General features: G+C 40.4%; 2 protein-coding genes across 2 annotated transcripts in view; one reads left to right on the top strand and one right to left on the bottom strand.

The window, feature by feature from the left end:
* LOC308419564 (uncharacterized protein) overlaps positions 1 to 8,662 on the bottom strand; it is a gene marked incomplete at both ends in the record, with an annotated part of 55,058 nt that extends 46,396 nt beyond the window's left edge. Inside the window, 1 exon segment of the mRNA XM_080915334.1 lies at positions 8,642 to 8,662. Within this exon segment, the coding sequence (XP_080771460.1) occupies positions 8,642 to 8,662 (21 nt within the window).
* Positions 1 to 9,323, top strand: part of LOC308420018 (TD and POZ domain-containing protein 5-like) — a gene marked incomplete at both ends in the record, with an annotated part of 68,521 nt that extends 59,198 nt beyond the window's left edge. The window contains one exon of the mRNA XM_080915982.1: positions 8,737 to 9,323. Within this exon, the coding sequence (XP_080772108.1) occupies positions 8,737 to 9,323 (587 nt within the window). The remainder of the gene's footprint in view (positions 1 to 8,736) is intronic.
* Positions 9,324 to 13,231: the final 3,908 nt, after the last annotated feature.

Raw genomic sequence — 13,231 nt, 5'->3', positions numbered from 1 at the left:
ATTAGATACAGTGGAGAGGAGTTTTGAGCCAGATTAAATTAGGCAGCCAGAGACGAGAAAGAACCAGAAGGTGATGGGTTTAATTAGCTGTGAGTATCAGAAGCTGAGAACATTCTAAGCCTAACATGATTTGACTCAGGCTAGAACCTTCCAGAACTAGTCCTGAGTCAGTAGACCAATGGAGAAAGCCTCAAAGAAAATAATTAGTTCATGCAAATAAAACTTTCTTTTACAGAGAAATATTTGAAAGTTGCCCGGAGGTAATTATGGCTAAGGCATCTTCAGTTCAGACATCAGTGTCCAGAAACTGAAAGATATCAGATTTCCTTCTGTCCAGGAGTCTGGATGTGTGTGGTCACCAGTAGTTGTCTGTGTAGTATCACTGTTTCTCTGTGTCACTGTCTCTCTCTCTCTCTCTCTCTCTCTCTCTCTCTCTCTCTCTCTCTCTCTCTCTCTCTCTCTCCCTCCCTCCCTCCCTCCCTCCCTCTCCCTCCCTCCCTCCCTCCCTCCCTCTCCCTCCCTCCCTCCTCTCTCTCTCTCTCTCTCTCTCTCTCTCTCTCTCTCTCTCTCTCTCTCTCTCTCTCTCTCCGTCTCTCTCTCTCTCTCCCTCTCCCTCTCTCTCTGTGTATGTCTCTATCTATCTATCTATCTATCTATCATTTATCTATCTATCTATATATATATATATATCTGCATTTGTCAGTCTGGCTTTTATTAATGACTACTTGCTTCTTAGGTATAAGGATGCTTCCTTCCTCTGGTGTGGTACAGAATTCTTTTGACTCTGGAAGATCACCCATGAAATCACTCCTCCCTTCCACCTCCCTGAAAAACACAAAAAACAAACAAACAAACAAAAAAAAAAAACAAAAAAAAAAACTTTACAGCTGTTCCCCTCTATACTGAGAGTTCATGAACTAAGCCTATAATTCCTGCCCAGGGGGATCTCAGTTCTCCTGATGCAACTTCCACCCTACAGAAGCCTGCTCCTATCAAGGCCACAAAAGAACCAGATACAGACTCACTGATGCTCATAGTTTGCAATACATCTAGCAGAGGAATCAAAATCAATTGATTGATTTATTCAATAATGAGTGATAAGCCAAATTGGACCAAACATGCAGGAAAGGTAAGAGCTGCTGATCTGATATTATTGCTGTGATTTTTCTGTGTCCTCTAGGCTCTGAGGTCTCTCTAAACATGAGAACCTGGTGAGGTGAGATATGTAGGCAGAGCTTTACATGTCACTTTACATAAGAACAGACATCACAAACCCCACTCTCTGATATCTGTTGATTATATGCTGCAGCCCTTGGGAGTAAGAATACTCTCTCCCTATTCAGGACTAGCAGAGCAAGGGCTGCAGTTTCAAGTCTGAAGAGGATTTCCAAAGAGGATTTCCTGAGAGGGAAATACAGTACAAGATCACCAACCAAATTGGGAGAAGTCATCCCAAGGTCTGTGGGTGTAATTGGAATAACACAGGAAAGAAGAAAGCCACCTTCACAGGTTTGGGGCTCTGCTTCCTGTCCATCACATAGGAGTTCTTCAACTGGCCCTTCATTTTGTGATCACCCACACTTCTGACAAGTTAAGGAAAACACATCTCTCCCTATGATGTTTGAGGCAGGAATTAGTGTAAGACCAGCGCAAGGGTTAATAGTAGCTGTGCAGAGAATGACATGATCCCTTCATTTATGGAAGACTGACCACAGTAAGCCAAATACACTGATGAAGGCTACCCCTATTCCCATGTGGACTACCTCCAGTACTAATAAAGTCCAATACTGGAAGGCATACTTCTATATTTAAAAAAAATTGCTTACGTTCAGGTAGATAGATCCTGCTCATACAGACTCTTCAGGTGGAAAAACACACTCCTTTAATCTGGGTATCAAGGCAGAAAAACACAAACCTTTAATCCATATCCTGAGACTAGAAGACACACCTACAACTGGGCCATATCTTCTGCTGGAGGCCTTTATAAACATATGGAAGAAGGAAGCTTTGTGTCTTTGCCTGCTTGCTCTCAGCTTATTAGGAAGCTCATTTCTTCACTGGCATTAGAACCTTCTTCTTCAGGATTGCGGTATATACTAAAGAACTCCTGAGACTTCAAACCTTGTGGACTAAGTAAGTACTGGCTTTTGTCATTGTTGGATTAGCTGGACCTCATTCTTCAGTTTAACTTTATATATTCTCTCTCTCTCTCTCTCTCTCTCTCTCTCTCTCTCTCTCTCTCTCTCTCTCTCTCTCTCTCTCTTTCTCTCTCTCTCACTTGATGTATATAGATAGATAGGGAGGAAGTTATTCTTATGTTCATTATAGGACCTTGACTAATATAATTTATATGAAATCAGAATGTGTAACCTTTTCTAAGCTCATTCAAAGTTAGATAGAGCTTTGTACATGTACTTAGTATAGCTTTAGTATATAATCGAGGTTTTTAGAGCATAAGAAAAAAAGAAGGGGAGATGGTTAGGGAAGAGTAGAAGTAGAGAGAAGTAGAGGCAGAGAAAGAGTTGGCAAGAGATAGATATATAGAGAGATAGACATACAGACTGACAGACAGAGAGAGAGAGAGAGAGAGAGAGAGAGAGAGAGGAGACGAGAATCAGAGTTGTTGGCCAAGAACACGGGGAGAAGGGGGGGAGTGGGAAGGGGAGTGAGGGAGAAATGGGTTATAGAGTCAGGGAGAGTAAGAGAAATTAAGAGATTAATGGAGTGAGAAGGGGCAAACATCCCCTTTTATAGTGAGTCAGGCCTACCAGGCTGTTGCCAGATGTAGCCTGGAAGGAATGGTAATATTTCCTAATCTTGGATTAATTTGTATAAAAGGAAAAATTAGACAGAGACATTGGTGGGGCAGGAATAGGTTCATTATGATGTTTAGCTGCTTCCTGCAGATATAGGGAAAATGTGTCTGTTGCAGTAAATATTAAATAAAAACAAGTTTATCTATCGGCCCTGATGTCTCACTCCTCAGGACTGACCCTGATATGGAGCCTCAGGTAGACCATCCAAGCCACCACCTGGATCTCACTCTGTTCCCATAACTCCTGTCCCTTGGCCGTTTCCTACTGCATGTTCTCTGCCTCAGTCCCGGTGTTTCTCTATCCCAAAATCCCACACAACTCTACAGCCTGATAGCTTTTCATACATGTTTATATGTTCAACACTCAATCCACAAACCCTCTACACAACAAGATTACACCAAATAGACAAAGATATAAACTGCCTTTCTATATGAGATACTAGACTTATAAAATCCTTAATATTCATAGCTATTTAATGTCAATTAACATCACCTGGGTCTAGCTGGTCCTTGGGAAACTGCAAGTTGCCAAGACCTTCACCCTCCATCCTGTGACCTTCTCTGACCTCACAGCCCGAACTCTTGCCCCACCCAGGCACTGGCTTTCCTTTATTTTACTAATTAAAATGGGAAGTTCAGGTGGAGTCAATGTGAATAGGCAGCCAGCCCTTCTTTGGGAAGCAGAATTAACATTAAAATACCAACAGCTTCAAGACAATCTACACGTGTCTTTGGGAAATTGAAAAAATGTGGATGGAATGTTGTTCAGTCTTAAGAGAATTGGCTGTTTCCTTGCCATCCAGCAATTGCAGTACAATCTGTATTTAGAAGAAGCAGGGTGGGTTGAAGAGTCTGTGTCCGAATGTAGACTGGAGCCCTCGGTTTGCTTCTCTGGAGGTGTCAGAAGTTTGATAGTATGCATAGAAATCTCACTAGTTACCATAAGCATAAAGTACATGTAGAACTGAATGTAACATGGAAACACTCAGAGGTTTTTGGTGTGTATAGATTAAACATAGTGATTTTTGAATACCAAAAATTGCCACTAGACTATATTCTTTGCTCTTGGAGTATAAATGATTTAAGGTCCAGGTGTACTACACTCTGAGAAGGTGCTAGACACTTTACTTTTCTCCTAAGAAGGACTGAGGCTTTCACTTTTTGCCCTTTAATTTTGTTGAGCAATATATGGCCTATGCGTTGTTTCTGGGCTATTCAGTGCTTTCTGGGGCTAGTATCCAATTTTCAGTGACTGCATATTTTGTCTGTTCTTTTGTGACTGGGTTACCTCACTCAGGATGATATTCTATAGATGCATCCACTTTCCTGGGAATTTCATAAAGTCATTGTTTCTAATAGCGGAGTAGTACTCCATTGTGTAAATATATCACATTTTTTTTAAATTGAAGAACTTTATTTTAAAAAAACAAAGATAAATGCACAAATTTTAAGCATTTTTGCATAAATATATACAAACACATTTTTGTCATCGCATGGCTTTTTTTTTTATAAGGTTTGATATTGTGCATTAAGATCTTACTAGTTACAATGAGCATAAAGTACGTGTAAAACTGGATGTAACCTGGAATTAGTCAAGGTTTTCTTGGTGTGTAAGGAGTAAACATAATGTTTTTTTCTTTTCTTTCTCTCTCTCTCTTTTTTTTTTTTTTTTGAACTTCACACAGTGTGTGGGTTGTTTCCGGGGTGTTCAGAGCTTTCTGGGATTAATATCCAGTTATCAGTGACTGCATATTATGTCTGTTCTTTTGTGACTGGGTTATCACACTCAGGATGATATTCTTTAGATACATCCATTTTCTTAAGAATTTCATAAAGTCATTGTTTCTGATAGTTGAGTAGTAATCCACTGTGTAAATGTACCACAATTTTTGTATCCATTCATCTACTGGTGGATATCTGGGTTCTTTTCAGGTTCTGGCTGTTATAAATAGAGCTGCTATAATCATTGAGGTGCATATGTCTTTGTTGTATGTTGGAGCTTTACTGGGGCATAGGCCCAGAAGTGGAATAACTGGGTCTTCAGGTAGTACTATGTCCAGTTTTCTGAGGAATCGCCAGACTGATTTCCAGAGTGGTTGTATTAGTTTGCAACCCCACCAACAGTGGAGAAGTGTTCCTCTTTCTCCACTTCCTCGCCAGCATCTGCTTTCATCTGAATTTTTGATCTTGGCCAATCTGACTGGTGTGAGGTGGAATCTCAGGATTGTTTTGATTTGCATTTTCCTGATTGCTAATGATGTCAAGCATGTCCTTAGATGCTTCTCAGCCATTCGATATTTCTCGATTGAGAACGTTTTGTTTAGCTCTGTAACCCATTTTTTAATAGGGTTGTTTGATTCTCTGGTGTCTAGCTACTTGAGTTCTTTGTATACCTTGGATATTATGCCTTTATCTGATGTGGGGTTGGTAAAGATCTTCTCCCACTCTGTTGGCTGCCATTTTGTTTTTCTGACAGAGTTCTTAGCCTTACAGAAACTTTGCAGTCTCATTTAGTCCCATTTCTCGATCTTTGGTCTTACAGCACCTGCCGTTGGTGTTCTGCTCAGGAAGCTTTCCCCTGTTCCCTATGTGTACTAAGGTTTACCCGACATTCTCATCTAATTGAGTCAGTGTACCTGGTTTAATGTGGAGATCTTTGATCCACTTGCAGTTGAGCTTTGTACAAAGAGATAAGAAAGGATCTATTTTCACTCTTCTGCATGATGTGTGCCAGTTGGACCAACACCATTTGTTGAATAGGCTGTCCTTTTTCTATTGAATGTTTACAGCTACATTATCAAAAATCAGGTGACCATATATGTGAGGGCTCATTTCTGGATCTTCTATATTATTCCACTGATCCAGGTGCTTATTTCTGTACCAGTACCATGCAATTTTTAGCACATTTGCCTTGTAATATAGCTTGAGGTTGGGGATAGTGATTCCCCAGATATTTTCTTGTTGTTGAGGATGGATTTCACTAATCTAGGTATTTTGTTATTCTAGATCAAATTACCCATTGCTCTTTCCAACTCTATGAAGAATTGGGTTGGTGTTTTGATAGGGATTTGACTGAATCTGTAGATTGCTTTTGGCAAGATGACCATTTTTACAATGTTGATTCTTCTAATCTATGAGCATGGAGATCTTTCCATATTGTGAGATCTTCCTCGATTTCCTTCTTCAGAGATTTGAAGTTCTTGTCATACAACTACTTCACTTGCTTAGATAGAGTCACACCAAGGTATTTCATATTATTTGTGACTATTGTGAAGTGTATCTTTTCCCTAATTTCTTTCTTTGCATGTTTGTCCTCTGAGTAGAAGAAGGCTACTGATTTGTTTGAGTTAATTTTATACCCAGTCACTTTGCTGAAGTTGTTTTTCATCTGTAGGAGTAGTCTGGTGGAATTTTTGAGGTCACTTAAGTATACAAACATGTCATTTTCAAATAGTGATATTTTTACTTCATTCTTTCTAATTTGTATTATTTTTATATCCTTTTTCTCTCTAATTGCTCTGTCCAGGACTTCCAGTACAATGATGAATAGGTAGGGTGAGAGTTGGCAGCCTTGTTTCATCCCTGATTTTAGTGGGAATGCTTCAAGTTTCCCACTGTTAAGTTTGATGTTGTCTATTTGTTTGGTGCATATTGCGTTTATTATGTTTCGGTATGGGCCTTGGATTGCTGTTCTTTTCAAGACTTTTAACATGAAGGGGAGTTGAATTTTGTCAAATGCTTTTCAGCATCTAGTGAGATGACCATGTGGTTTTTTTCTTTGAGTTTGTTTATATGGTAGATTACATTGATGGATTTCTGTATATTAAAACATCCCTGCATCCCAGGGATGAAGCCTACTTGATCATGGTTAGTGACTGTATTGATGTGTTCTTGGACTTGGTTTGCAAGAATTTTGTTGAGTATTGCATCAATGTTCATAAGTGAGATTGATCTGAAGTTCTCTTTCCTTGTGGGGTCTTTGTTGAAGAACAGCTCAACCTTCTGTGAGCAGTGCACAAGCAAGGCTGAGTAAGAGAGCAAGACCTTTGGCGAACAGAGGTGAAATAAGAGCCAGGGCCTGCTTCTGTGCTCTGTCTGTCTGCACCTCTACTCTAGAACAAGAGGGTTTGGGCCCCAAGGACTGAGTATGGCTGGGAGCCAGAAAGAAAGGGGTACATCAGAGAGAGGAGGCTAGAGTCAGTCACTGGGAAAATGGCAAGAGAAGGATAGCCCTGTTTCTCAGTGGTTATCATACCACACTCTAGGCAGCATGTCCCTGTTCCTATGTGAGGGAGGGAGAGCAAAAAAATAAAGGGGTAAGAGAAGGAGGCTGTGATAGTGGAGCCTAAGTAGAAATATTGCCATTCTTCTGGAAGGATGGAGAGAGAATTTTAAAATTCTCTATTTTTCAAGTGTCTTTAAATATCCATATAGAGTTATTGCCTAGTGGATATTGAGGCCAAAATTAGCATTAGAATTTAGATTCTTTTTGAGTGGGAGGCATCCCAGTAGGAAATCTGGGAGTGACTGTAAAGACATACTCTGTCTAGGTTAGAGTTAAAGTAATAAATTACCTCTATCAGCATGCTGTGTATAAATTAATAACTAGAAAACAGAAGGGCCAGATCACCAAGTGGTCAAGCAGGGAACTAGGGTGTTGTGAACTCAGGCCAGTTTGTAGTATGCAGAACGATTTACCCACATCACTGGTTTCAAAGCAGTGAGAAAAAGAAATGAGGCAGAGGATAGAGGAAAATCTCATTCAAGGGAAATGTCCTAAAGAAAAGTCATCAAGGAGTTCATTCATAAAGACTGAATGTCCTTTAGCACGAGGACACAACAGGATGGCTGCAAACTAATTACCCCTTACTTGGGACCAGGGGATATTTTCTCTGACCAGTGTGGGAGAAGGAGCTTACCAATTTGCTGGGTAATAGCGGGATAGGGCTAGGGAGCAATCTGTTCCCTAGAGTTGTTTGTTAGAGGCATTTTGTGATGAGGGTGGGAGTGGTACTCTGGTGGGTCCATGCAGAAGTATCCTGTCTCTCTGAGATACCAACCATAGGACTGTTTTAGTATAGAATAGAGTTAAATTAGAGCATGGAAAGGGGAGATGAGCAGGGATGAGAAATGTGGAGAGAGAGAGTGAAAAGGAGAGAGTTTTAACATGATTTAGCAGCCACAAAAGACTTACACAGTTTTCTCTAAAACTAATATTGAAGTCATTAGAAATTTTAGACAGACAAGTTTTCAACATGATGGAATTGCCAATTTAAGAGAAGGTAAAATTTAAATCTAAAATTATCTATAATCGTATCTTATAGGGTAAAGAGTAAATAATTTTGAGTTCTTCCTTTCAGGTTCCATTCTTTCATCCAAGGTACCTCAAGCAGAAATGTCAGGGGACCGGGAAGCCAAGAGCTGGGACTACAGACAGAGTAGCAACCGGAAATTCTGCTATAGATGGACCATTAGCAACTACTCTTTTCTTGTTGAAGGAATGTCGGAATATATTACAAGTCCAGTGTTCTCATCAGACGCTGAAGACAAAGTGAAATGGTGTTTGAAACTATACCCAGATGGGCTTGATGAAGAAAGCAAAGGTTACCTGTCACTTCACCTGATATCGATCAGATGTGAAAAGAGCACAGTTTCAGCAAAGGTTCAAATTTGTATCTTAAATGCAAAGGGGGAAACATGCAATGTTGCAGAGACCTCAGGATTGTATAATGTCTTGCCTAACCAAGCCTTTGGATTTAACAAGTTCATCCTTAGAGATTTCCTCTTGTCTCAAACCCATTCACTATTACTGGATGACAGACTTACCCTCCTCTGCAAGGTGAGCATGGTCCAAGACTCCTTAAGGGTTTCTGGACAGAATATAAGACTTGCAATCCATAATCCAAGGTGCACAATGGCAGATGACCTAGGGGAGCTGTGGGAGAATTCCCTCTTCACAGACTGTTGCCTGGTGGTAGCTGGGCAGGAATTCAGGGCTCACAAAGCCATCCTAGCTGCTCTCTCTCCAGTGTTCAGAGCCATGTTTGAACATGAAATGGAGGAGAGTGTAAAGTACCGTGTTGAGATCCATGACCTGGATCCCCAAGTCTTCAAGGAGATGACGGGCTTCATTTACACAGGGAAGGCACCATATCTCCATAGCCATTCCATGGCTACTAAATTGCTGGCTGCTGCTGACAAGTATGGCCTGGAGGGCTTGAAGTTCATTTGTGAGGATGCCCTCTGCAGGAAGCTCTCGGTAGATAATGCTGCACACACTCTCATCCTGGCTGACCTCCATAGCATGGAACGCCTGAAGACTCAGACCCTGGATTTCATTACACTTCATGCTTCTGAGGTTTCTGATACCCTGGGGTGGAAGTCAATGGTAGAGTCCCATCCCCACTTGCTGGCTCAAGCATTCCACTCTCTGGCTTCTACAAAGAGTGTTTTCTGGACCCTCCCTTTAAAACAACTTAAGTGGTCTTTAAGACCTGGTCAGCTATGACCTATGTCTGTCTTCCAAATAACAACCAGTATTGTTCCCAGTGACTCCTGGTTAGATGGAGTGACTGCTGAAGCATTTACACTGGAGCATAAGGGAGGGGATCAAGGTGGCTCCGGGCTCACAATAGCTCTAAATAACTTGGAGTTGTGGGTGGGGGAGGGAGCAGCACTGGAGTCTGGTACATTCTACCTGACATATACCATATTGATGTTATTGTTTCACTTTTGTCTCCTGTCTTAAAATCTGGGATTCAACGTAGGTACTGGCCTGAGTGCATAGCTCAGATGGGCTTCTTCTTAGAAACCTGTCTACATTGAACTCAGTAGAACAGATGACTAGGGGCTGAGAGAAAGGAGAAATCAAACATGAATATTTAGTTTTAAGGATGGGGAAAGAAGACCTTTTGTACCCAAAAAACTGAGTTTGGTGGTATGAATATGCTTGGCCCATTGAGTATTAGGGCCAAGTATTAGGTAGCATTAGGAGGTATGGCCTATTGGAGTAGGTGTGGTTTTGATGGAGGAAGTGTCCCATTGTGGATGTGGGCTTTAATACTGCTATGCTAGCTCCCTGGAAAACAATTTTCAACCAGAGGACTTTGTATGAAGACATAGAACTCTCAGCACTCCTGTACCATGCCTTCTTGGGTTTTCCATGTTCCAGCCTTGATGATAATGGACTGAATTTCTGAACCTGTAAGTCAGCACCAATTAAATGTTGTCCTTTTAAGAGTTGTCCTAGTCAAGGTGTTTGTTCACAGTATTAAAACCATAATTAACACAATGGCCAATATCAGCTTGACAAATCAATATCCTAATAAAATATAATATGCATATAAACATTGATATCTGTTTATTGATTTCATTGGTATTTGCCTTCAGAGGAATCAATTTTGTCTATCCAGCTTTTGGTCTGGATGAGTGGGTTGTAGGGTCTTGGGAGGCAGTATATACAGCAGGTATGAAAGTCAGCTAGTTTAGTGTAACTCTAGGGGTAGGTTTAATAGCTGGAGTAGGGGTGAGTGTTTTTTGTGGGAGGGAAGGGAAAAGGGAGGAAGTGCTAGACTCGGGAAAATTGCCTTCCAAGCTTATTAGATTAGTAAACCTCTGATGGCATGTATCCAGAGAAACCAGTTCTCTGGCAAGGAAACAGAACCCTAACTGGCTTTTCTGTGACTTATTTTTGTCTCTATCCAGTTGACTAAGCACAAGGCTGATTTAGGTGACCCCATTGCTACCTTGCTCTCTGATAGAAGTCCAGGGTAAGGACAATGCCCTACTTTCCATTATCTGGCTTAAAACCCACAAAACAGCATGAAATTGGCTTAAAAGCTGACTTTTTGATCAAGGGAATCAATTTGAAGATCCAGACAAACACTCAAACAAGTATCAAGAATGTTTGTTTTGCTAAAAGCTAGAAATACGCAATGGACCATACATAGACTCTTTAACAAAATGGTGCTGGTGAAAATGGATGGCTACATGTATAAATATGCAAATATATCCATACCTATTATCCTGCACACATGAAACTCCATAAGGATCAAATACTTCAAATTAAAATCAGACAAACTGAAAAAACAAAAAGTGGAGGATAGCCTTGAACTCATTGGCACTGGAGAAGATATACTGAACAGAACATAGATAGTATTACCACTAAGATCAACATTTAGTAAGTGGGCCCTCATGAGACTGAAAATATTTTGTAAGGCAAATGACACTGTCATTTGGACAAAGTTACAAAATGGGAAAAGATTCCATATCTGAGAGATGGTTAATATCAAAAAATGTTGTTTTTATATCAAGAAACATGGTGTAGGTTAGTTCTCTGCTGGAGAAATGAGCCAATTCAAGTCAGATTAGATGTAAATCGCAGGATCATTGGGAAGCCACTCTCTGAATGGTTAGTTTATTGGCCACAAGGCAGGAAGCAAGGGAAGTTCCCATGAATGAGGGATGGAGGATGAAAAAGCACATACTCTAAGGGAGGGAGGGAGAGACAGAGAGGGGGGGAGCACAAATGTCTGGGTTATACAGGAAAGAGCTCTTCTGAGGGAATGGCAGCCTAAGATCTGGCTCCACAACCAGGATCTTTATATTTATTTATTTATTTTAGATGTCAGCTCATACAATAGAATTCAACTTGGTGAAAGGATATGCTGAGTCCTGTTCCCAGGGTTCCGTGAATTTGCTTATGGCCTTGTACTTTTCTTTCATGTATTCTCAGATATAATCTACACTATGTGCCTGCCAAATGTGTTTAAATTCATGTAGTCAGAGAACACTCTGGGAAAAGGCTGCTCTGTTAATAACTAGTATATAAGTTCTGGTTTTTATTTACATATTTTCTAATCATGTGTTTCTGGAATCAAACAGCCATTAATGGATCATTACTCCCATTGTTACATTCATATATGACAGTACTCTGGTACTAAAATAAAGTTGTATACAGCATTAGACTGTAGTCCACCACATTCTTTAAAATCCTTATTTCCAAAGACTCTCAGACAAATCTGCATAGTTCAACAACAACAACAACAAAAGACAGGGAAGAGGAATAATATCAGAGGAAGAAGGAAGGAACTGTCTCCCAATATCTAAAGTCAGAACCAGAGTTCTGTCTCAAGAGAGAATGAATTATTCCCCCCTTTATTCAAACTAGATACTTTTCTCATATAAAAGTCCTGATATTTTCATCTCCCTCTAATTCTCCTCACCTTGATCCTTTTCCATACCTACTCCTGTTCTGTCTCTTATAAGCAAGGAACAGGCTTCTAGGAGATAACAAAATAATATAGAAGTTGAATGTGATGAAAAACCCATCGTATTGAACTTGGAACAGGAAACAAGAGTTCCAAGAGGAGAAAAGCCAGCAAAAGAATCAGGGTCCCGTAGTTCTGACACCCAGGGTTTTTATAAGATGCTAAAGGTTATAATAAATATGCAGAGGTGCTGGCCCAGTTGAGACCTGTGTTGGTTGTTTCAGTCTCAGTGAGCTCCTATGCACCTTTCCTACTCAACTGAGAGGGTCTTGTTGTACTGCTGTCCTCCATCCCCTCTTACTTCTGCACTCCTACAACCTTCTCTTCTGTGGGTGTCACTCATATCGGAGGAAGGGAACTTGATGGAGACACCCTTATAGTCTCAGTGTCTCTGTCTTTCTGTCTCTCGGTCTCTAATGTCTGATTGTGTGTCTCTGCATATATTCCCACCTGCTGCTGTAAGAAGCTTCTCTTAGATGACTAAATATTATATTCATCTATGAGTAGAACAGAGTGTCATTACGTTGGTCTTATTTGAAAACAAAGACCTGTAGTATTTGGTTGTATCTTAGGTTTCTGGGCTATCTGGTCTCTGGTTCTTGGTTACCAAAGCACTGTTGAGTTTGGGTTCTGACTATGGAGTGAGCCATATCCAATCAACCATTAGCTGGGTACTCTCAGAAGTATTGGGGCACTATTGCCCTAGGGTATATTGTGGGCAACACAAATTGTAGGTCAAAGTTTTTGGTGTTTATGTTTCTCTTTTGGTAGTCTACAGAGTACCTTCCTGTACCAAAGACACTTGAGCATAGAGGGATGACTTCATTAAGACACTAGCAAGAATTCATGTAAATTTTTTTCTGTGTGTGTTTTTTTTTTTGACATTGGTGCCTGGCAGTCAGTTTGCAAAGAGCACTTCATTGTCTTAGTGATATCCTGGATCATTGGTAAGCTTCCTTCGGAGTCTCTTGATTATACAACTCAACTAAACGGAACCCAGTCACAGTACTGGACACCTCTTTTGGTAACAACAGATGTCCAGTTCAGATTCCTTATCCATGATTATTAGGAGATCTCATTAGAATCACTTTGGTATATTTTAGGAAGTTTGCACTGAACTATGTTTTAAAATCATCTATCAAATGCT

Source organism: Micromys minutus, assembly GCF_963924665.1.
Source record: "Micromys minutus genome assembly, chromosome: 4".
Taxonomy (NCBI): Eukaryota; Metazoa; Chordata; class Mammalia; order Rodentia; family Muridae; genus Micromys; species Micromys minutus.
Note: the sequence above shows the minus strand (reverse complement) of the source record. Positions and strands in the feature narration are given on the sequence as shown.